The sequence below is a fragment of the Vulpes vulpes genome, chromosome 11, assembly GCF_048418805.1.
Source record: "Vulpes vulpes isolate BD-2025 chromosome 11, VulVul3, whole genome shotgun sequence".
Lineage (NCBI taxonomy): Eukaryota > Metazoa > Chordata > Mammalia > Carnivora > Canidae > Vulpes > Vulpes vulpes.
This window is the reverse complement of record NC_132790.1, coordinates 9652518-9677453: the sequence shown is the minus strand read 5'-3', so window position 1 is coordinate 9677453 and position 24936 is coordinate 9652518. Positions and strand designations below refer to the sequence as shown.

Sequence of the window (24936 nt, the reverse complement as noted above, 5' to 3'; positions counted from 1 at the left end):
CATATTGAGACCACTGGCTGGATGGGTTATGTGGATGTCACCTAAGAATTTCCTGGCCCCTGGATCCCCGCCCTGGGATGGGGCATCCTCACTGTAAGGCCTAGCTGCAGAGGCCAGGTTTAAGGCAGGAAGGCAAGCAGGGGAGGGTGGCCGGGAGGGGGTTTGCTCTTACCCCATGACTCCAGGCCTTCTGCAGGGTGGCCTCAGCCTCAGCCAGGGTGTAGTCCGTCACGATCTTGCCGTTGATCGCCATGACCTCATCCCCCTTCACAATGCCACCTGCAGAAAGATGAGGCTGGCTGGTCACCTGGGCCATATGTGACGGGTGCCTTGCCCAGGACTTGGCAAAGGCGGCGGGGGGCAGGGTGGACAGGAGGCCACTGTAGGGCTACAGAAGGAGCTCGACTCTTGGATTCTGAGATGGGCTCGGAAGGCATGAGGGGAAAACAATCCACCAGGTTACTCAAGGGCATTTCCTACCCGCCCCGTCCACACTCCCTCACCCCGACTCAGTAGAATCAGGACACCAGTGACAAACCATTGCCACCCTAACCTTTGTATGGGCCTCTGCTATCACGGAGGGAGGCAGACCTGAGGGTCCCATGAGGTTATCAGAAACATGAGCTAGTTCTGTGAGCTGTTCCTGTCTGCGTCAGGCTCTTTCCCACCCCAGAGCCTTCATATGCTGTTCCAGCTGGGCCAACTGTCCTCGTCTCTTTCTTCTTTCCTTGTAGGGCTGAGGTGAAACGTCTCCTCCTCGGAGGGAACTGGTCTGACCTGCGTCCAATCTTGACGTCTTTCCTATTGTTCCCTCAAAGCATCCCAGTCTCTTCCTGCAGAGCATTTTCACAATTTGTAATCCTACATCTATTTGTCAACGGATGGTCCCTCCCACCAGATTCTCAGCTCCATGAGAGTAGGAACTTTGTCTTTGGTTGATCACCATTCCCACAGCACTTACCATAATACCTAGCACAAAACAGGAATTCGATATAGTTCTCGAATAAGTGAATGATGTTAAAGGTCTTCCTGGATAAGCTGACCTGTGGTCTAATAAATTCGGGAAAGGCCGAGTTACAAGCTAAGCAGAGTTACTCACTGCAGGACTTGTCAGAGCCTTGAATATGCTACCATGCATTGTGGCTCTCCAAGAAGTGCATAGATTGTGCTTGGTTTCTCAGACGTCTTCAACTTCAGAACCTTATTAAAAATGTTCTTTTTAAGGACTTTTTCTTAGTTCTGGTGTCCACAGCACATTCTCTACATTACGTTGAAACAGATCACCCAGAAGACTTGCTGGCAGGAAGGCCACGGGAACATAGTGTGTGTTACTGAAGATGGTGTGGCAATGGCTTAAAGCACGTGTGCTCTTGGAGAAAATGTCACCAGCTGCTGGTTTGTCCAAAGCAGTGTGGGGCCAGACTGTAGACAGCAGTTTCCTCTGGCCCGTGGGTCTGTGGAGAGGCGACTCTCACTTTTTCCTTTTGCAGGGACTCAGGATGGAGCGTCAGGAGCAATAAGGCGGTGGTTGGGCTGGGGCTTTGTAAGGAGGGGAGGCTCCCGGGAAGGTATTCTGGTCCTCCTTCCCTGCCAGACCCAGCTGACAGGTGTCTTTCTCTCCACTGGCGTGAAGTGAGGACAGAAGAGGAGGAGGGTGTGGACTGGGAGGGCAGCCCTGGGCCACGGCAGCTGCCAGCTGAGTGGCCCCCCCCTCCCCAGCTGAAGCGACAGCTCAAAGTGTGGCTGCAAGAGGCAGGCCTGAGCTCACCGGGGCCACAGGCGGCCGAGTTCTGTGGCCTTTGGAGCTCACAGAAGCCTGGCTGCCCAGCAACCAGGTGACTCCCTGTCACTCCGCCTCCTGCCTCGGGTGCTCACCTGCCCTCCATCCTACTGACCGACCACAGCCTGGCACCATGGGACTCCTGCTCTGGCCTGGAAAGCTGAGCGGCCCGAGTCTCAAGAAGAAACCGCGAATGGTGAGTCTCAGACAGTCCTCGCCAGGTGAGCAGGTTTAAGGCAAGAGTAAAGCAAAAAATGAGCAGAGTGCTTGGGTTCAGGTCCTGCCTCCACCACTAACTGGCTGTGGGTCCCGGAACGGCATTTTACCGTTCTGTGCCTCGGTGTCCTAAGCTGTAAGGTGAAAGTGATAACAGCACCTGCTCTTGGTGCTGTCGCAAGGATTCAGTGACCTAGTAGCACACGTGAACCCCTTAGACACAGAGGAGGTGCAGGCACTTAGAATCACACCTGGCACATGGCGAGTTCCTGACGGCCGTCGGCCCTTATTATTTAGAGGACAGGGAAGGTTTCGATGCCCTCTCTCCTGCCTTTGCATGGAGAGTTCTTGCCCACCGTCATGAGGCTCACATTGACTTATCTTCTATGGCTCAGCTCAGGTACGGTGCTTGTCGGGAGCCTTCCCGGTGGCCCCCTTTCCCTTGGTGGGTTAGGGGCCCTCGAGGTCCCACAACTTTCCTCCGTGCCCCCAGCCCTCTGTCAGCGCTTAGCAGACTGCTCTGTTACAGCCGGAATCTGGCAATTCTGAGCATGTTTTCACCCCTGGATTGGGGGGGGGGGGGCGGAGGGCAGCGTGGGGTGTGGTGGGCTGTATGCCCATCGTCCTGGCACCATCATATGCCCACGGGTAACATGTGGGGCTCAGCAGGCGGATGGGCAGATCCAGATGGGGGGCATTCTTGAGCAACTGTAGGTCAGCCCACTCCAAGTGGGCAGCCGTGTGCTTTCCTGGGGTCCCTGTTCAACCACTGCACCATCCCCAAACTGGGGCATGGCTGGTCCCCTACTCACCGTGCCGCTCGGCAGCTCCCCCCTCATACACAGCCGAGACGACCACCTTCCCGATCGGGGAGTCCACACCGCCTTCCAGGGCCAGATCTAACGATCCTTCCTGGTTAGACAAAAACAGGCCTTCAAGAGCCAAGCAGACAACAACAGCCTGTGGACACCTGGGTACCCAGGAGCCTCCTGACAGGGCTACAAAGAGGGCAGGAGAAGCCATGGGGGTCAATGACAGTGCCATCAGGGAGAGAAGGGAGCCTGGACACTAAGTGGGGCCTGGGTGTGTGCTCCCACCACAGGAGGGGACATCCTTGGGGGAGAGAGTAGATGGGTGGGGACCTGAGGAGTCACTCAGGAGCCATCTCCAGAGTAGATGCAGGGCACCAAGATGGGAGGGGCCTGCGGCAGAGAAAGGTGGTGGCCGCCTGACCTCCATGTGCCCACGTACCTTCTTAATGCGCAGGAGCCGGACATCCTTCCCTGTGATCTGCTCCGGGGTGAACTAGAGGGAACAGACAGTGTGGAGCTTTGAGTCTGCCTGGAGGATGAGGGTGGGGTCCCACAGGGTACATGGCCAAGGGGACCCTTCCCAGCCCCACACCCATCGGTCTTCACCTGGGGGTCCCAGGTCTCACAGGGGCCACCTGGACACACTCACACACACAGGTGACCACAGAAATCCCAGATCCATTCTTTCTGAGAATATTGTGAGGGCTGGGTGAGGACATGCCCTGTAAGCACCCAGCAAGCCACACGCACCTGGTACACAGTCAGTACTTGGCCAGTGTGACCGCTGTTACACCCTCACTGCGCCCCAACACACACTCCAGTCCTATGTTTCACACTCGAATGTGGTTTGAAAGGCGCCTTTGCAGGAAAGAGCAGCTGGGGCTCCCTGGGGCTCCTCACCTGCCCCACCACGGAATACACCACACCCCTCGACCCCACATTCCCGGGACTGCTGCCCTGGGGAGGAGAGTGATCTCTCACCATTGAGTAGGGGTCAAAGCCTTCCTCATATTTCCGGAAATCCTGGAAGCGAAGGGAGCATGTTAGGGCACAAAGTAGAGTTCCCTGAGGGTCGCTGCAGGAAACAAGCTCAGGGCAGAGGAAGAAGGCATGAATGGGTCAGATGTAGAGGAGAGGGGAGGGGGCCAGGTGTGGCCTGGAGGGGGAAGCAGGGAGGAGGCTGGAAGCCCCAGGAGCCAGAGCCCCTGCGCAGGGAGAAGCAGGAAGCTATGCAAGCATCTGGCGGAGCCCAGCCCGGGCCCTGGGTAGTTGAGGCAGGGGTGGGCACCGGCTGCCGTCCAGGTGTCTGAGCGGCCCGCGGCCTTGCTGGAGCTGTCATCTGCCTGCAGCCTCGGGTCCTGAAGGCTCTACCTGAGCTCCTCCGAGTGCTCGTGTGAGGCCAGGTCCAGCTCTGGGGGTGAAGGCCTGCTTTTCTGCACCCAGTGCTTTGACCCCGGAGAAGGGCAACACTGTGCTAGAGGCAGCTCTCCCTGGGGAACCCGCTGTGAGATGACTGGGGTGCGGGGCGTGGGCGGTGCAAAGGGATGTCGGGCTCCCAGAGGAACAGGGGCGTCCGTGCTCACCCAGTGCCCAGCACTGGTCCTAATGTAGCGCCTATCTAGGAGGTAAGAGGCCTCCCAGAACCTCAGCCGGGGGAGGATGAAGGAGGAGACTTGTCTCAGGGAACCCAGCTTGGTGAGGGCTGCGGGGACAGTATCCCCAGGATGCAGGAACAAGGTGGTAAGGAGGGTGAGGGCAGAGCCAGCACACGCTGCCCTCCTAGGAACCCCAACCAGACAGCAGGAGCCGGGGGGGGGGGGGGGGACGTGCATGCCAGTCCTAGGCCGCAAAGCCTCCGTTAGTCCCCCAGGGCAGGTGGGTGCAGAGCAGAGGCCCTGGGGCAGGGTCCCAGCTAGGCCCTGCTGGACTGAGTGGAGCCATCCCCAGCACCCAGTTCCCTGGGCCACACCAAGTGTCCCCTAAGGCCTGTGGTCAGCAGCAGAGGGAGGCCACCGCCTTCTCTATGCCCAGCACACAGCAACGAAGCTCTGGGCACATGACGAGGACCAAACATCAGCAGGTGGCTCCCTGGGCCTCCGCCTGCTCTCCCTCCTCATCCAGGCTTTGTCGCCCAGGCTCAGCCCCACGGAACCTGGGAGTTTGGAGGCTGGCCTCGTTCAGAGGCCACTCCCAGGTCAGTCTAGGGGCATCAGGGCAGCAGACAGAGGAAGGGATGCAGCAAATCCATGGGCAGAAGTCACGAGGCAGGATACAGATTTAATGCTCTTTCACTGAGAGCCCTGACTACTTCTAGAAAACCAGACAGTGCTGGCTATAGGTTTCCTCTTCTCCCTCCCTGTGAGAACCTGCTCTTAGGATGGGCCTGATGGCAAGTGTTCGTGTCCTGTGAACATAGGCTTATAAGCCACGACAGGTGGTCAGCCTTTGAAGAGGGAGCCCAACCCTCCATCCAACAGATGGAGAAACTGAGGCCCAGGAAGGTGACATTCATGCCCAAGGTCACCCAGCCAATGGGTAGTGGAGCTAGACTTTGACTTCCAGTCTGGGCCCTTGGGCTCCTTACTTCCAGCCTCTCTCTCGGAGGGCTGTCTGTAACAACAAGGCCTTAAACGTCTATCTCATGATCACAGTGCTTTGCCGGGCGGGATGGTGGCCGGGTAGGAGCCTGACGGTGGAGCCTCACCTCCTGGATGCAAATCCAGGGTCTCACGGTAGCTGTGACATCATCAGTCCGTTTCCTAACCTCTCTGCTTCAGTTTCTCATCTACTGACCCCCCAGGGCTGCTATAAGAATTAAATGAGTTTATATACACAAAGTACTTAGAAACAGCGCTCGGCACAGGATTAGCTGTCGCCTGTCACCCCCTAGTTCTGGGCTGGGAAGCAGCCTCCTTTGCAAACTCCTATGTGTCACTGTGAAGTTGACACCTCCGTGTTGCTCCACCTGTAGTCAAATCAGCCTGCGGTCTGGTCGTGGGTTAGCAGTGAGCTTGGCTGCAAGATCTTTCTCTATCTTGGCATCTCTTTCACCAGTGGTGAGACAGCCAATCCAGTAGCTGGCTCCGTGAACATAAGCCCCCAGGAGGTGGGAAAATAAGTGGCTGCTTGCCTGATAACCACTCATGGGCCAGGAAGGACATCCACATCCTTGTGCCCAGGAGCACCCCAGGCTGGTGGAGGATCTGAACTGCCTCTTCCTCCCTGGCTGGTTCCGTGCCAGGCAACACTGTGATCTGCCTCCAGGGGACAAGACAAGGCCAAGGGGCAGGGAGACACCTCGGGACACCCTTTCTTCTCTCCTAGGGCCGGGGCGAGGACCCATCTCCGCCTCTGTGACCTTCTGCATGTTCCCTCTGCCCCCTTCCTCTTTGAACAAACAGTAGCAGGAGAGCAGAGCCCCCAGGGATCCTGCTGCTTTCTCGGCTTTGGCATGAGGTCTAATAAGCCAAGGAAATGAGACCCTTCCCAACTCCTGGCTGCAGGCAACAGGGACACAGCTCTGGCCTGAGGCTCTGGATGATGGCACCTGGGGCCACCTCTGAGCCAACTGCACTCCCAGAGAGAAGTCGGAGTGGGAGGGACAGGGGTGGCAGGGAGGACTACAGACACACGACGGGTATCGCTTTACTTGTCTGAACGCTGTCTGATAAACCACCATCCTCTTCAACATCTCCTGTGGCTGCCAGGAAAAAAAAAAGGTTTCACGCTGGACATTACCAATTGGTCTTGTCCGCCCTCTGGTGCCAGACCCTGGGCCTGCCAGCCTGGGGCCGCCCTGCCAACATCCCGCGCCACATAGACGCAGCCTGACTTACACCAGAGGCCTGCCCGACGCCCCCAGATACAGCAGCTACCCAGTTCTAGTCAAGCAGACACCACCCCTTGTCACCGGCCAGAGAACGCGACACGGATGCATCAGCAGGTTGTCACAGGGGCATGAACTTTGCTCTTTGGGGAGGTGACAGGACAGCAAAAGCTCAAAATAAGTGTCTGAGCTGTCCTGACCTGACATTTGGATAGGGTTTCCTTGAAAGGGGAAGAAAAATTCTGGCATGACTCTCTTCCCACTGTGGGTGGGAGGCCAGTCCGTGCCTGGCACCTCTGGGACGTGGGGTTGTAGAGTCTCGGCTCCATCAGCCGTAGATGACTGGGGGTAGGAAGACCCTTCTGCTCCCCCAGGACCATGCCCCACACTCCCAGGCCAGTGAGGAGTGGGGGGCGAGATGGAGAAAGTGAGTGGCTCCCCTTTGGCCAGTCCCTCATCTGAGAGAGTTCCGCGCCATGCCATGCTAGGCCTCAGGGGCAGGGGCCAGTGCAATCCTGTAGGTTTGGTAAGACGGCAATGTAGGTAAGAACTTGAGCTTTGGAGCCTGGAAGACTCAGGAGTCAGTGGTAAGATGTGGCCCTGCCTTGGGCGACTGACTTACCCCTCTAAGCCTCAGTATCCTGACACACGTAGGCTCACGATACACCTGAGCTGTTACCATTATTACTTCCAGAGGAAGCTCCAGCCTGTTTGGTGCCCACATGGATTCATCTCTTGGTCAAGGAGATGTTAGGAGCCGGCACCACGTGTGAGTCTGTATCCCACCTCACTCTCCCTCCAGAGGCAGCAGAAGCCGGGGGAGACAGCTCTAGTCTGCTCCTCTGGAGGGGACCCGGGGCGCTTACCAGGACCTCCGATTTCACAGCCGGCCTGTAGATGAAGTTGGACTCCTGGTGGACCATGACCGGTTTGGAGATAGTGGACACGCCAGGGCCTCGTGGAGGCTGAGGGCTTGGGCAAAATGTCTACAAGGGTTAGTTTAAGAGAAACCCGTGTGAAGTCGTGGCAGGAGTGGCCCAGGCTAACCGGGGCACTTGGACGCACATGCAAATTCACGGCAAGAGTGAGCCCCCCTGGTTCATTCACCCTGTTGGAGGCGCTCGGGGTGTGATTCTCAGCGGAGAGACAAGAAGTCCATTGGCCACAGTGTGTTCTGAGGCCACAGAAACTCCTGGGTGGCTCTAAGAAATCAGAGGCTTGAGCCAGAGCCTAGTTGCGAGGGTGCCAGCAGCCACTGTCACTCAGAGGATACGCTTTCAAGGCTCGCTCTCAGTGACCGTGGGTGCCATCTAGCCTCCTCTCCCCCTAAAGGCTATTTCTTCTGGCCACGGTTCCATTCCCCAGACTGCACACAAAGCATCTGCTGTCCCTGGTGGGTGGGCACGGAGGCTCTGGACACGGGGTGAGGACCGGTAAGAGCAGCACCCGGGAGAGCTGAGGCAATCTGTCTGCTTTGCTCTAATGTGCTCCATCATCTTGGCCAAGACAAATCGAATCGGATCACAGCCCTGCCCAGACTCTTCACGGGTCCCCGCTGACTGCTGAGCTTCTTGGCTTGACCCACAAGGTCCTCATGAGTTCCTCCACCTTCCCCCGCGGCCCCGTGTCTCACTCCTCACCTTCCTCACACTGCCTAACTTCAGCCGGTCTTTCTTGTCTTGATTTTTGCACACACTCTTTCCTCCCTCTACTTGACCTGCTCAGGTCTTAACTTGGGTGTCACTGCCTTCAGAAAGCCCTCTTTGTGGTTTTCCTCTCCATCCCAACTCATCACAGCACCTGTGTTCCCCCATCTGTCCCCATATAGGTGACAGTCTCCTGCTTACTTATCTCTTGTCCTCCCCAGATGGTTTGGGCAGGGACGGGGCTACCCATTTTGAGGTGGTTCTCCAGAGCCAGGTGTAGTGTCTGGCATCTCGTAGGTGCTCAATGAACATGTTGGATGAATAAATGAAGGACTTAGTAGTATGCTGGGCACACAGGACGGTGCCTGGGGGGTAGACACGGCCCTGAAAACCTTTGTCTGGCAGGTCTGGTGTGGCAGGCACGTGTGCCAAGCAGCACCAAGTGTTTGTTCCCATCACCTGAGGCCTGCTGGTGGCTGGTACGACGTGCAGAGGCAGACGTGTGCCCACATGGATTCTGGCTCCTGGAGGAAGTCCCAAGGAGAGGGTTGGGCAGGATCGGTGGTACAAGGACCAAAGTGCTGACATGGGCAGGATGAAGCTAACCTAACAGCAGCCCCCTGGCCCTCAAATCAGGAATAACCCTGACTTTGATGTCACGGAAGACATTTGGGTCCAGTTCTTCAGAGGCCCCTTGTGTGGGAGGAGTTTTGGGAGGAGACTTTCCTGTGCTTTGATGGAGAACTAACAGTGGGAATTTTGTGATTCCTGGAGGAGTCAAGAAAGCTGGACCCTGTTTGGATTCTTGATTCTGACTCAAAAGCCTACAGAATTTACCTCCAATCTCATCTTTGAGCTTCACCCAAATTTTCCTATATCCTGTTCTGTCACTGATCATAGTTAATGTCTGCTGAACACCTACTATGTGCCTGCCATTCTCCTAAGTATTAACTTCAAATGAGTTCATGGCTTAACTCATTTGATCCCCTAACAGGTAGGGGCCATATACATTCCCATTTTATGCATGAAGAGCCGCAGGCTCAGACAGGTGAAGTCACGCATGCCCAAAGTCATCCAGCCAGCCAGGGGTAGAGCCAGGGTTCAAACCCAGGTGGTTCCTCCTCACCGTCTTTATGTTCCCTGTACCTTCCATGCCCTTCCTCCCATCCTTCATGTATTGTCATCCTTCAAGGCTCAGCTCATCAGCTCTCTACTCTGCAGAGGTGCCTTCAACCTCCCGTTAGAATGAATCCTTCCCACAGCACATGGCCTGTGCCATTCTATAGCTGAATCATGTCTGCTCAGCTGCTCATCCTTCAGATGGCAAAGTCCTGGAAAGCACGGGGATGCCAATTTCCTGTGTCCCCTTCAGCACTGCTCCACTGCTCCCTTCTCCCCCTCACACAGAGACCCAAGGCTGGTGCTCAATCAATGACTATTGAATCAAATTTGTCGAGGAAAAGCTGCTGCCCATCTGTGTGGGGTGTAGGGACTCACAATAAGGATATGACCCTCTGGGCCAGGCTATCTCAGCCCCCTGTAAACCTGCTCCTGGCTGGGCTTGGGACAAGACATCCCTGGAACGCACAGACTTCTCTCTGTTAGAGCTGTAAGGCTCTCAACCCACCAGAGGTCTAGAGGGAGTCCCTCTAAGAGTCCCCAGAAGCTCAGCCTTGTTGGCACCTGGCACTTTCTTAATTCCCACCTTCCCCCAAGCTCTCCTGAATGCTTTGAGACCCTGATTCTGCTCTTCATGCTGGGATTCAAATCCACGCAGGGAAGGTTAATAAGAATAACTGATGAGGGGCAGCCTGGGTGGCTCAGCGGTTTAAGCGCCTGCCTTCCGCCCAGGGCGTGATCCTGGAGTCCTAGGATCGAGTCCCACATCGGGCTCCCTGCGTGGAGCCTGCTCCTCCCTCTGCCTGTGTCTCTGCTTCTCTCTCTGTGTGTGTTTATCATGAATAAATAAAAAAAATCATTAAAAAAAAAAGAATAACTGATGAGGTACTATTGACTGCCCCCTCAGCTGACACGAGCTCCTTTAACTCTGACGAGCCTGGCCCCATGACTACCGAAGCAGAGTGTTTTGTTTGTCCCTCCATGGGATCAAAGCTCCATATCTTTTTCCTTGGGGACTGTCTTTTCCAAAATAGCCTTTAGGATTTAGATTAAGAACGATTAATAAGAAGTATGTCTTTTTGAGAAGGATCAATGTTCAGCCTCCTAACATCCAAGGGGAAAAAACCCCTTCGTCTTTTTATAGTAAATTTGGAGATTTCTAGGAACTCTTCGTCTTCATTTTTTCTGTAGCTGGAAGTTGGCCAGAACTTCTGGGTATTATACTTCAAGCCAACATAATTGGCGAACTCCATAGAAAATGGCACTGTAATGTCTTAACACTGCACCGGACAGTGTTATCACTTCATTTAAGGAGCCTAACACTGCTCCACTGCTCCTCCTCCCTTCCTTTTCCCCTGTTAACCCGGGGATTCATTTCCCATATTCACGGTTTCTTGAGCTTGTATCATTAAGTGACTGGCTGTGACACAGAGCTCTGGCGATTCACTGGCACAGCCTTGCAAGCACTACCTAGAATGCTACCGGTCCACACTAGCCAAGAGGACCAAAGAGAAACCAAGAGACATTGATCCCCAGTAGCTCACCACAAGCATCCCAGGCAATTCACCAGACAGGATAGTACTTCAAAACCAGCAGAAACCACACACATGCGGGGTGGCCACAACATGCAGGATGGGGGTTCATTCCTGGAAAATGGGTTGGAGTGATGTTTCTTCCCGTCTCCACTCACGAGAGCAGCGGAGGATGTGGGAACCAACAGCAGCCCTGCCCACTCTTTCTGCCTCCCAGCCTAGCATGCAGAACAGGGGCAGTACCTTGGGGGTGGGTGGGAAGCTCCGTTCAGGAACAGGGGAGTTAGTGGGCTTGCCACTGTGGTTCTTTGCCTCCCAGTCCTCTGTTGGATTTCCTGTGTCCCCAGCACGGAAGGGGTGGTTGCCCAGTGCCTCTTCCAGTGCCGAGGGTAGCGGGCGGGTAGGAGTCAGGTCTTGGGTGGGAATAGACGGTGGGGGAGGGATGGGAATGGGGGGTGGGGTGCGTTGCACCCAGGGTGAAGATGAGGCACTCACACGGCTTGAGGATGGAAGGACAGGGGGTGCGGGGATCTTGGGGGATGGGTTGGAGGGTGGAGGGTGGGGCATCACAGGTAAGGCGGAGGGAGTCTTGGGAGGATAGTAGAACATGTCCAAGGGGATGTCATCCAGGTCAGTGGTGTGGAGGTGCAGCCCGCCTGCGAAGCGTCTCAGGGGTGGGGCCAGGGGAGACACGGAAGGTGGGGGAGGCGGGGGCCCCGTGGTCATCTGGGGGGTTACAAGGAAGTTCTGTAATTTTCTGACTCATGCTCCACTTCACAATACATTGAGTGTAATGCTTTTCTGTTTCTTTTGCTGCTGGAGACCCACCACCCACAAACCAGAATCACTTCTCTGTTACCTGGGTGCTCCAGTGAGCCCAAACCAAGTGGCCAGGACGGAGCGCCCAAATGCAGGATGGTCCCAAATTATGCCACATGTGGGTGATATGTAAGGTGACTATACTGTTTATCATCTAAACTGGAACAGACTTGATAGTGAAAGGGGCACTCTTAGCAATTACTCCAGGACAACACACCTAACCCAGACCATCTCAGATGGGCTAGGACTTGGTGGTGACTCTGGAGATAAGCCCAGAAATATAGATGTGTCTCCCTCCTCAGGAGAGCAAGGCAGGGAGGGCTGGTAGGGGTGGCCCTGGACAATGAAGCTTGCCAGTGGCCACCCTGCCTCCCACTGTCCCCAGAGTGGGTCATTCTAAAGGCAACAGGAGGGCTTACTGTGGAAAGAAGGGCTCTGTTACCTCTGAAATCTCATTATCAGCAGAGGAAATCTGCTCAAGGCGCGTCTGACATAGCCTTTCCACCCAATACTGAATCTTTTCCGATTCCTCAAGGTCTTCTCGCTCTGTCTCAGACACCTAGGACCCAAGGACAGTACAAAGGGAGAGGACAGAGGGCACACCTGAGTCCCATGCGGGTGGCACACTCATATCAGTAGCACAGAACCACTTCTTTTTAAAAGTACTGTTGGGTGGACCCACTCTCCAGAAAAGAACTCAGCTTGTTCCACCCGGCCCCAAAAGAGGTGGAAACCAAGAGGGAGAGGGTGCTAGGGGATTAGGGTGACTTATGGCACTTGTAGGCAAAATCAGAGGAGGCGCTTGTAGCATTGTGTGGACCTAGCTGGGATTAGGCTTCCAGGGTCCGCACAAACTTTGAGGCTCTTGTGATTTTCCACGAATGATCCTTTTTTAGGCTCTTAGCACATTCCAAAAGTTTAACTTTGCTCTTTTTCCCTCCTCCAGGCTGTCTTGTCCTCAGAAGTACAAGTTGGATTTTATTTTTAATGTTGTAGCTTATTCGTTCCTAATGGCAGACCTAATGCACTTCACATTTTCCAGGATTACTCTGGTTTTATAATCTAATCAGCTTGGCATTCTGATTCATGGGAGCATTAAAGAGAAGCAGAACAATAATAACATCTCTAATAGCTAGGGAGTTAAGGTCACCTAACTCACCTAGGAAATAGGAATTACCCATGCTAGATGACTGCTTGTGTCATGTCTTAAAGAGGATAGCCTTAGATACATTTCCAGGTTAAAGAAGCCTAGCCTCAGATCCCCCCCCCCCTTTTTTTAAAGATTTATTTATTTGAGAGAAAGTAAGAGAGAGAGAGCAAGAGCATGCATGGTGGGGACAGGCAGAGGGAGAAGCAAATTCCCCACTGAGCAGTGATCCCAACATGGGGCTTGATCCCAGGACCCCAAGATCATGACCCAAGCCAAAGGCAGATGCCTAGTCAACTGAACCACCCAGGCACCCCAGATATATCCTATGTTGATGGAAGCAGCTTCAGACTCATTGCCTGATTAATTGGGGAACAGCCTCAGATACCACTCCTGTACAAAGGGGTGAGCATCAGACCCATACTCTCAGAGCCAAGGCAGGTTGGAGAAATCTGGCCTTGGACTCGTAACCTGGGTAGAGGGGCCAATCTGACCTAGACTTGATGATAGGTGGCTGGAAGGCTAACTTCAGTTCTATAGTCTAGGCAGAGAGAGGGGTTAGCCTTGGAGTCATACCCTGAGTAGGGAAAAAGACTCCAGAGCCACACCTGGGCCAGACAGGCCTAGTCTTGGACTCATACTCTGTGGGGGCTGGGATGGTGGGGACAGACTAAACCTCTAGCCAGGTGTGTAAGGGGCTAACCTAAGGGTGACAGTCTGGACAGAGAGGCTAGCCTCAGACCCACACTTGAGCGAGGAGTCTAGTCTCTGTTCCAAATATACACCTAAGCCAGAAGCTAGTCTCCATGACCCTGGGCAGGTGGGATGATCCCACATTCCCGACTGAGCAGGGTTCACTCCATCCTTGGACTCACTTGGGGAAAACAACTTGAGCTGGTCCCCCAGGAGCATGGTGGGGAACAACCAAACTCTGTCCCTGGGATGCTCACGTGGCCTGTAAGTAGGACACATACCTCCTGGGCCAGCCGGTTTATCTTCAGTTGTTTCTCCTTTTCCAGCATTTCCTCTTTCTCTTTGTAAAGCTTTTGCTCAAACTCTAGTTCCTTCTTATTCTTTCTCAACTCCTGTAGGCTGTCATACTTGGCTTTCTTCTTATCCTTTCCTTTCTGAGCAAATGTGGCGGTGTTTACATGAGAAGGGTTACAAGGTCATGTTGAGGCTGGCACAGCACAGCAAACAGGGCATTCAGTCCACAGACAAGGCCAGAAAACCACCCTGTGGTGAGCCCCTCCCCCAGCGCCGCCCCTCTGTGCTGGGCACTGGACCTCCAGTCTAGGGCAGGCAAAAGGCTGCTTCCAACTGTGGAGTGGGAGACACATGCCCTGTGCCAGCCAGAAGAACTGGCTTATGAGTTCACTAGCTAGCTGTGTGACCTTGGCTAAGTTCTTTGACCTCTCTGGGCCTGATTCACCTCATCTTCAAAACAGAACTACCTTCCCCATAGGCTTGCCATCAGAGCCAATAAAATAACATCTATAAAGGAGCTTTATAAACATGAAAGCACGATATAAATAAAATACATAGTATTTATGGCCTGGTATCTGGGTACATGCCTTCTCCATCATCTGGAAAGAAAGGTGTCTCATGTTCAGGTAACAGAGATGCATCCTGGGAAGTTCTACAGAAAATCTGGGGGACCTGGCAGGCCTCATTTGCAGAGATCCTCTGTCCTAAGCTGTGAGAGGTGGGAGTCAGCCTCAGACCTGGAAGCTCAGAGCCAGGGACATCAGATTTTGCTCTGATGCTTAAGCTCCAGACCATTTAATCCTATAGAGGCCCTCTGAACTAGGCTCCTGAACTGAGGATTAGTCAGGAACTACAGGACTAGGAAATGAGGAGGGGGAAGAGCCTTACTGCCTTATACGGACTCTCAGGGTTCAAAAGGTTTGGGGATCGGAGATGCAAAGCAAACAGACTCCTTATTTTTCCCTGTTGGCATTGGACCCATAAAACCTGCTTTCCTGGCTGCTTCTCCCATGGGGTTGCAAGGAAGCCAAGGAGTAAGGAAGAAAATTAATGTTTAAGGACTGCCTAGGTGCCAAGGAATTTATGCTGATTATCTTCTATGTAGGTATCATCCTCGCTCTCTTGATGAAGGAGCCAAGGCTCAGAGAGGTGAAGTCCCCTGCCCAATGTCAAACATCTAGCAAGTGCCAGGATGTGGACCTGAGTCTTCCGGGTCCTACATATTTTCTTCTGCACCTAGATGAGCTACCAGCAGCTGGGGGCATGGCAGGAGGGAGGGTCAGACCCATCACACATGGCACAGAGGACAGAGCTAGCACTCAGCAGAGGGCACAGCAGAGACAGTTAACACTCTGGGGTATTTGGGTGGAGGGAGGAAATTAGCCTGCTCACTGAGCTCACCCCCACCCACAACAAGTTTTTTTGGGGGTCTTCTCTCAGGATTCCTGAATCATCCCAGCACCCAAGGGCAGGAATGAGGAATGGAGTTTCTCAGCATCGGACACCAAACTTTGTCCCCAGCTGGAGAGGCTTGGGGGTGCAGTTATGGATCTATGAGGAGTCATCCTGCCTCCAATCCCAAACACAACCCCTACTCCCACGCACAGGCAATGTGCTTTGGAAATGGTCCCCCATCTTGGGCATAGAGGCCCAAGCCCAGAGCAGTCTATGAACTTGAGAAAATGATTCTCATTGCCTCAGAGTCCTGCTTGGTTCCTTGCCTACCATGTCGGCTCAGTCGATAGATGAACCCTGCTATCGTGTTATAGATCAGACCCCAATCTCCCCCAAGAGGAGCCAAAAAACATTCTGCCTAATGGAAGCTTGAATAAGGGCATGACTCCTTGCAGGGCCCACCATGATAGGAACGGCCATTCGATGAGTTAACAACAACAAAACCCCGTCAAAACTACCAGTGCTAAGATTTTAGAGCCAGGGCTCATGGATGGGGCAGACAGATAGGACAGTTTCTGTCCCTCTTCCAAGAAAGCAGCACCTGTTTACTGAAGCAGGTGGTTAAATTGTTCCATAGCATAGTCTCCTGACCTCATACTGGCGCCCAGTGTACAGTTGCGTGTGAATCCGCCTCCCCTGGGGGACAGCGGGCTCCTGCTAGTAGAGCTGGTTTGCATGATTTAGTGAGAAGCTTCGTCAGAACCATGCACCTTTCAGGCTCTGATGAGGACTCTGTGGGGCTACAGGCCAGGGGACCTTGGATCCCAGAAGGACTTATTGCCAGATTGGGAATAAAAGATATTGAATCTATCTTTTCAAATAAGGGAAATTTTGTGCGTTGGTGATCATGGCTGTAGATGGCCACGTGCACTACCTGGGGACTAGCTGCTGGGAGACAAGGCGTGTCACAGACTCTAGAGAAAGTGACAATGGATTTTCAGAGCCAGCACGAGGGATGTGATTCTATTGTCTGTTTAAGCTGTCAGTTCAATTCATGGCAAATAGTCCTTTTGATCTGGGAGGAAAGACACATGGGGTGGATGTGCTCTTGCTTTACCTAGAAGCAGTCTTTCTCTCTTTTGGAAGTGAAATGAAAACAAATATATATATTGAAGGAATGAATAGAGGGAAACAGGTCTGCTTCTTTACCAACACCAACTTCTAAGTTACAGGATTTCCTATGGGAGGTGTGTGTGTGTGTGTGTGTGTGTGTGTGTGTGTGTGTGTGTGTGTGTGTAGGAGATGCTAGTTCTCTTACATTTGCCTGGTTATTAGTATCTGGAAAAGATTTTACCTATCCATCTACTTTTAATTACTTTTTTTTCCAGTGAAATCCTGTGTGTGTGTGTGTGTGTGTGCAGGTGCATGTGCACTGTCCTCTCTAGGTGAGTTCTAGTAGAGACGCTGCATAGAGAATTAGATATCTAACCCAATGAGACATCCTAAGCCACAGAGTCAGGCTGTAGGATGAAAAAGGCAGTCTTATGAGAGTGGATCCTTTCTGAGACCATAGCAGGGAGAAAAAAAAAAATCCCCCATGGTGCTCTGTCCTAAGTTGATTCAATGTCATATAAATGATGATTTGTGTGCCTAGGTAAAGATGCTAACTTCTGTCAGAAATAGTATTGCTGGCTATTTTTTTACTGTGTTGGAGGAAGCGGGTAGATGTTTCTGGAACATCAGATATTCCTGTTTTACAGGCAGGGAGAAGCTATATAATCATCAAGATCAGCTAGCTGCACTGCTTTGGTTTCTGGGGAGCCAATTTCTTGTGAGAAAGACCCAGTCGAGTGATAACACCTAAATTAGTTCACCAAGATTTATGCTGATGCCCGATTTCCAAATGCCAAGTCATCTCAAATATCCAATCTACAGATATTAACAGCGGCGTTTTCATAATCAAATGCCAAAGTGATTTAGCAAGAAAAAGGACGAGAGCCTAATGGGGCCTGGAGATACAGTAATAAGGTTTAGAGAGAAAATTCAAGGCCCCAGAGACCAGGAAAATGCATTACCCTGGCACATGCAGATATTTCTAGGAATTATGATTGGTGTGGCTCTTAGTCTCAACTCGAGGCAGCAAATCCCTGCCTGGCAGCCAATCTGTGTCTGGCACGCTTGGTCTTGTAACCTGTGCTGTGGACACCCAACCTGATATTTCAGTCTGTCTGTCCATGGCTTCTGGTCTTGGCCCTCTGGTTCTAGTTGACAAGAGAAACAAAGTGGAAGCTTCCTGCTGTGGCCCTGCCCCTGCCCTGTGCCTCCTGGGCGGTGCCAGATGGTACTGGGGCAGCTCTCACCCCACGAATCCTTTCCCCCCCACAACGCTTCTGTGACGGCGCCCTGCCATTTGATGTCAGCTGGCCTGGGAGGTGCAGACAGGGTCCCCCCTCCAGTGAACAGGCCGGATTGCATCGTTAGGATTGACAGGAAAAGCAACAATTCTTGGAAAGGCCAAGACCCACAGCAAACTCCGTGGCAAGTGGCACAGCACTACTCAGTCTCACGACCTACCTTCCGGATGGTCGGGAACTTGCCATCGTAACGATAAAACCACCCAAAGGCTATGAGAACACAGAGAACAAGGAGATGAGACGCAGTTCAGCTCAGCTGGAGCATCCTCAGGCAGCAGCCCGGAGTTGGCATCTCAGGGAACGCGGGGCGCTGTGAGCTGACGAGTGGCACTGGCAACCCCCACAGCCAAGCGGCGCTGGAGCGCTGACCCTCCGCCCCCCTGGCCTCAGCGGGTGGGCCCCGCGCTGCCTGCCAGAGGCCCTGGTTCCCTAGCAGGCCCCACCAACTGCTTCTCCCCGGGGGGCGCTGGCTTCAGAAGCCGGTGCCAGAAAATCGGAGACCCCCCTTGCGGGAGGGTGAGCTTTTTCCAAGCCACAGCTGCAGCCTGCTAACGCAGAGCCCTCCCGGAAGAGAATGGGGCCTCTCCTGCCTGCCGTCTCATCCTTCTGTCCAAGGAATGGCCCCAGACAAAAGAAAGCCTGGGGCTGTGCCTGGAACGGCTGTCACGCAGAACAAAGCTGCCTTGTGTCACAGTGCGGGCCACGTGCCCCACTTTCGATGTTGAGGGAGGCGGCGATGACCGGGGTTGGCTCTGGGAAAGGCAGCGCAGGTGGCAGTGGGCAGATCTGCCCCCCAGAAAAGCAGATCCCTACTAAGGCCAGATCACCAGGGCGCCTGCCCCTTGCTTTCCCTAGGCAACAGCATGACAGGGAAACCCCTTGAACCTCAAACTCCTTGGGCCGGCAGTGATCCCTTAGAGAATCACCCACGCTGACCAGCCTGAGTTCTAGAACAGGATCTCGAACGCCTTCCGTTGGACCAAGTACTACCCACTTCCTTGCTGGATCTGGGGATACCTAGGGAGTCCGGGGGAGAGGCCAGAGCAGCAAAGGAAGGACCTGGGCTCCGGCAGGGCAATCCTTAAATATCTGAACTGCTGCCTCAGCAGTTCTGGTGCGCATCAGCGGACGTTTCAGCTCGGCCCCGGTCCTGTCTGGAGGTGTTGCATGCAGTTCTTGGGCTAAGCTGGGCTCACATGGGCTGCGCACGGTGCCCTGGTGGCCGCCGCGCAGGCCGCCCAGAGCCGGGTGTCTGCAGGGCCAGCAGGAGGCGGTGCGCAGGGGAGCAGAGCAGCGTGCCAGGAGCAAGCAAAGCGGGGGGCAAACCTGCTCTCCCTGCTCCTCCGTGCCTCCATCTGGGTCGTCTGCTGGCTCAAGCTCGGGCTCCACTCCCTGATCAGCTACCCAGGAAAAGAGAGGAGGCTGGTGAACCGACAGGCACTCAGGAGACCGGGAGGCCAGTGGTGCTTCCCCTGAGGACCTCTGGCTGCCTCCCTCTCTGGGAACCGTGAGGTCAGGGGCAGGATTGAGGCTCAGGTGCCCCGAGCAAGACGGCCTGGCTCTGCGATGGTGCACGCAGGGCTTGCAACCCCGGGAGCTTTAGTTCCTGTCTGTAAGATGGGGATGGGACATTTGGGTGGCTCAGTGTTGAGCACTCATCTGCCTTCGGCTCAGGTGGTGATCCCAGGATCTGGGATCGAGTCCCACATCAGGCTCCCCGCAGGGAGCCTGCTTCTCCCTCTGCCTGTGTCTCTGCCTCTCTCTCTGTCTCTCATGAATAAATAAACAAAATCTTAAAAAAAAAAAACCAGGGGTCTCGGATCAGACAGGCAAGTGAGGAGCTTTTTGCAGGGCATTCAGTTGACACTTGGGATGTGAGGGACAGAGGATGGGACTATCTGAGTCTTATATGCGAGTGGTGCTTACAGTGGAAGAACAGACCCTCCTGGTTGCTCCCTCCCGCCTTGGGAACTCTGGGTCCCCGGGGGGATGTTGGAGCTATGTGGGCAGGTTGGAGACCCTGAGGAAGTGAGGAGATTCCAAAGGGTAGAGGGAAGACGTGAATTCTGACATCACGTGGAGAATGGCAAAGCATCCATTCCAGTGATTTCCAACCCGGACTTTGGCCTCCCTAGGACTGTGGAAGGTAGTGCAGGGCTCTGCTGTGAGCTGCTTATTCATATTTCAGATATTAATTAGAAGGACTTGCCCATTCATCTATGAAAAGGCTGTAAGTTAAGTTCCTTTGCTTTCAGCTCAATTTGTGTTTACTCAACAGTGGAACACTGATGCTTTCTTGCAAACAAGAAGGACTCCTTAATAAAACAATAGGAAGACCAATAATTACTGAATGGTTTGATAGGAAAAAAATCTCAACTTCTAAACCCTGGGGTCTGTTGGGGGCAGAGGCTAATTGATGGGGTCCTTGATGGAGAGAAAAGCCTAGAAATATCTTATTTAAACCTCTTCATCTCCCAAAGCTCCTTTCAACTTTGGGATCCTTAATTCTTCTCCCTCACTGCTTTGAGTAAAGAGAGCTCTTCTGGGGCCTCTGTGACAATCTGTCCTGGGTCAGCAGAATGTTGGGGTTCTGCTGGGTCGGCCACGGGGAGGCAGGCATTGCCCCTGGGACAGTGATGGTGAGAGGAGCAGCCAGTTCCATGCACATCGTTAGGATAAGGGGTTTCCTTTTTCAGGCCAAGAGATGCTCCACACTCTTTTCTGTCTGCTCAAAAACGTGTGCCCCTGCCTCTCACGGGCCCTGAGTCAGGTATAACCTGTTGGCTAACTGGGCCCCAGAGCTAAAGAGTGGCCAGGGAGGAGCCAGCAGTGGCCTGGTCCCTGGTGGCCCAGCACAACATGGACTGTTCCAGCCTCCCAGGGATGGGGAGAGAGGCAAGAATGGAGCTGGCTCGGAGGCCTTCCTGCATCTCCTGACTTATTTCCCAACAAGATGGAATTGCCAGTGCATATGGGGGATGGATGGGAGCAGCAGCTGCCCCAGCTCAGGCAGGCAGGCTTGGGGCATTAATCCCATGCTTTGCACATTCGTCAGAAAACATTTATATCTTCAAGCAAAGGGAAAGTTCTTGCTCCTTTATTCAAGAAGATTGATTTGGTTTAAAAGCACTAAATAAATAGCTAGCTAGAGAAAGGGTTTTTATTTTTTATAGTTCCTGAGAGGGTGTGTTTGCTTTGAAGCCAAGACCCAACTTCTAGAAAGGTACTAAATTGGCTAGGATTACTTTCATGAGAAGCAATTAAAATCGATTTCTCTCCTTCTGAAGCTCCTCTTTCACTCATAAGAGCAAATTAGCTCCCTGTCTAAAACACAGATTATTCACCAGGAATTTAGCTCTGGCCACATCCTCAACTAATACCAAATGTCAGGGGGGAGGCTGATGAGAGCTCGCTTTGTCCTTCTGAGAGGACCCTGAGATGACACCACACCCTGCTGCCAGGAAGGAATGTGCTGGCAGGTATCTGCCTCGCCCCAGGGAGGGTGAAATGGGACCACCCAGATGCCCTGTCCAACCTCTTCATTGACCCAAGTGGACTGTGTTGGCAAGATGACGTCCCTCTAGGGCTCAGGTATGATCCAAAGTTGGGGCCAGAGTTGTCCAGACCCCATCACAAGATGCCAAATGGCTGTGACACAGGAGAGATGGGGAATCTTGGTTCTTAAGTATATAGATTCACCCCGTATCTACAGGTTCCCAGGTCAGCTGGGCACAATCAGCCACATTAGAACTGGCCCTTTGTCATGTAAAGTGAGAGTAAGGCTCAATCTGGAATCCTGGACTCGTGATTACTATGGCCCCCAAGCTACCTTACTTGGCTTCCTACCACCAGCCGACTGGAGAAGCATGGAGACTGAGCCCCCACTTTGCACTGGTGGTGTGAGCTGCCCCTTGAAGAGACATCCTGCCAGTTGGGGTTGAGAGCAGGTGGACAGGGGAATAGGTGGTGGAGGCCTGGCCTGAAATTGGAGGTAAGAACCCAGGATAGATGAAGAAAGGAGGGGTGAAGGGCAGAGGGAGCTGAGGCCCCAGGATGGCCACAGTTTGGGTCTCAGAGGGGTCTCAGTCCTCTTCCTGACTCCATCCCTGAAGGGATATGACCATTGCCTACACACAGGGATGCAGGTGGCAGGGGCGCTTCAGGTCAGCTCTCCCCACAGTACCCATCAGCCCTGGACCACCAGAGTCTTCTCCAACATGAGCATTTCCCCTCTTTCTGGCTGCTGTTGCACCCCACTCTGACTCAGAATCAGGTGGGATGTGGACATGACACCCAGCAAACTGAGATGATGATCCCATGAGCAGCTCACTTTTGCCACAGCTCTCCACTCCCTGGTCAGCAGCGCAAAGGCATGGGGAGAGGTCCACCTGCCTAAATCTGTGTTGTGGGAGAGAGCCTGGCAGCAGGCCCCCGGGGACAGGGGGGCAGACAGATCCCACCCATCCCAGTGCCCCGGCACATGGCTGCCCCTCCATGAAGAAGATGCGGCCCAAGGAGCCACGGACTCTTCACCTGGGGAAGTGGTGGTGAGTGGAGGAAGACCAGCATCTCTTTCTACATACTCCTCAAACCCCAGGCCCCAGAAGGAAGCCCCCTCCCGCAGCACATGATACATACACTTAGGCTTGCGAAGGGGTATTGGGTGCACCTCTGCGGTGATGGTTTTAGGTGAGAGTAGCTGTTCCTTTGAGCCCCAGTCTTCTTCCCACTGCTTCTTAAACTTCTCCTCCTCTTCCACAATCCTGAAATAAGATCCCCATGCCTGTGACTGGGGTCAGGATTTTTACAGGCCCGCCCTCTGTCTACTGGGAAACCCTAAACAGCCCGGGAAGCGGTCACGTGGCTCTAGCTATGCTGAAGAAAACAAAGTCCCTGGTACTCGTCGTAATCTGCATTGAGTGTGAATGTTACCCTGGGAATTACAAGACCACGTTCTAGTTACCCTAACACGATGGGCTAGAACTATGGAATGGCTACAGATAATGGCGATCCACCAGGGGACAAGAGGGCCAGGCAAACCGGGCCTGGAGGTGGCCTCTGGCTGGCCACAGTCCCGAGAGCACACTCATGTCTGCACACTGACACGTGTGTGCAGGCATGGGGACCCAGGCACTCACTGTTCCATCTCCTTCCGGTATCTTTCATTCTCCTCTGCTGCCTTCTGGGCAATTTCCTTTTTCCTTCTGAAACACAAATTCATGGCATGTTGGAGTCTATGCAAGAGACATAGAACATCCAAGATGGCGTGCTGGAGACTACGCGAGAGAAGTTAACTCTTCCTTGGAGCTAATTCCTGCTTTGAGAAAGGTTTAAAATCTTTCTTCCAGGCTCCCATCCAAGGATGCCTGGACCAGATTTGGATGCTGGGGAAACAGGTCCAACAAAATCTGGGCCCCATGTATGGTTTTGTCTGGCACTGCTGAGCGGAGATTCTGTGATGCCAGGGATGGGAGGCAGATCAACACAGGCCCCACTCTGTGTCTACCTCCAAACACTTAGATAAAGTGACTGATGACAGGCAGGGCCTGGCTGGAGTGAGGTCCTCCAGGAAGAGGACCCTAGGCCCCATGTAGTCAGGGCTGCTGGCCAAGGCCAGGGCAATGGGCAGAGGTACCACCAGGGCTGGTTCTCCAGGCTCATTCTGTGATGGAGAAAAGAGGTGAAGATCCTGTTCACCTTCCTTTCCCAAATTCCTTTTACACTCTTAGAATGTATCTGGAGTTGACAGTTTGTGTGTGTGTGTGTGTGTGTGTGTGTGTGTGTGTGTGTGAATGGCTCACACCATTTATTCTTTTAGTCCATGATCTCGATCAACTCCAGGAAGTGGGGCCTTATTACCACAGACAGGTATGAATCCCAGCTCAGCCATGTGTGCCTTTGTTCACAAGTGGCTTACCCTCTCTGAGTTAAGACCTCTCAGTCTCCTCACTTGTAAAATGGGTGAATATCATCTATCTTCCCGAGCTATTGTAGGAATTAAGTAAAACGTGAACAAGGCCCTGACACAAGGCCAGCCACATGACTGATACTCAAAAATGTTAGCTACTTAGTGCTAATAGCATCCTCATCTTCCATACTTGTGGGTTTTGGAAGTCAGGGGCTCACCTCAGCTGCAGGGAAGAGCTTGGTGGTCTGGCAGCAAGGGATGGCTGCACGGACCACCACTGAACCCATGTGATCTGAAGACAGGCCTCAGGGGGGCAGGATGCATCTGGCCCAGGACTCAGTGGGCAGGGAGGGTCGGGGAGGAGCATCCGGGCTGGCCACACTTACTGTCGCTCCATCTCCTGCTGCTCCTGGAGGATCTTGTTGGACTCCATAGCCAGCCGCTTCTGCATGAGAAGCTCCTGCCGCTGCAGCTCACGCTGCCGTGCCTCCTCCAGCCGCTCCCGGTCTGTCAGGAACAGCTCACGGCCCTCAGGGAGTGAAAAGAGGCCCCTTACTCAGTCTCCTGGGGAGGAACCTGGGCACCCACTGCCACAGCCCTGGGGACCAAGATGCAGGTTGTCTTCACTGTGGCTCCTGCTGTCTCTGAGCAAGCTTCTCCTGGCTGGGCAGAGATCTCTCCCTCTGCTCTCTCAGAGCTTCAGGAATAGAGACCCTCTGGCCTTTCCCGGGAGTGTGTGACAGAGATCAGGGGTCTGAATGGCTGGGGCTGGAGGTCAGGGTTTAGGGGCCCCATACCGGGTCATCCTGGACTTACAGCTCCAGCTACAATGGAGATGGTCAGGCTGCGGCTACTCTTCAGCACGTTCACGGCCTGGGGGGACAAGTGGACAGTTGGCTGAAGACTGACAGATCAGGGCGGTCAAGGTCTCTAGAGAGCACAGATGGTCTCAGACCGCGGCAAGGAGAGAGGGCCACGAGAAGTAGAGGGCAGACATGAAAACGACCAGTAGCTGAATACCCCACCTCTCACCTCCTTGTGGTCCAGGTTGGAGAAGTCGATGCCATTGACTTCGACAATCTGGTCCCCTGCCTGGTGTAGAAAGGGAGAAGGGTCAGCGTGTTTGCACTATCTGTAAACCCACTCATCTGCACGAAGGGCGTCCCCTGGTGGCCAGGGTCAGATGTTGAGCCTTCAAGTGGCTGCACCTCAACTCTTCCTGACACAGCAGTTAGAAAGCTCTGATGGGATCCTCTCAAGGTGCATCCACCTCAGGTCTCTTTTATCAGTGGTCAAATATTATACCACTAGAGGTTCATTCCTTTGGCTTAATTT

General features: G+C 53.7%; 1 protein-coding gene across 2 annotated transcripts in view; it reads right to left on the bottom strand.

Moving 5' to 3' along the window:
• Positions 1–24936, bottom strand: part of USH1C (USH1 protein network component harmonin) — a 45827-nt gene that overhangs the window by 4259 nt on the left and 16632 nt on the right. Inside the window, exons 10-24 of one of the 2 annotated variants that reach the window (XM_026008164.2) lie at positions 24634–24693; positions 24418–24474; positions 23988–24130; positions 22832–22897; positions 22332–22456; positions 17854–17903; positions 13872–14024; positions 12193–12309; positions 11175–11657; positions 7501–7620; positions 6458–6508; positions 3790–3831; positions 3248–3301; positions 2809–2908; positions 173–279 (exon numbers count right to left, since the gene is read on the bottom strand). In XM_026008164.2, the coding sequence (XP_025863949.2) occupies positions 173–279; positions 2809–2908; positions 3248–3301; positions 3790–3831; positions 6458–6508; positions 7501–7620; positions 11175–11657; positions 12193–12309; positions 13872–14024; positions 17854–17903; positions 22332–22456; positions 22832–22897; positions 23988–24130; positions 24418–24474; positions 24634–24693 (1728 nt within the window). Of the gene's footprint in view, positions 1–172; positions 280–2808; positions 2909–3247; positions 3302–3789; positions 3832–6457; positions 6509–7500; positions 7621–11174; positions 11658–12192; positions 12310–13871; positions 14025–17853; positions 17904–19019; positions 19094–22331; positions 22457–22831; positions 22898–23987; positions 24131–24417; positions 24475–24633; positions 24694–24936 lie in introns of both variants that reach the window. The other variant, XM_026008163.2, reaches the window with a different exon arrangement.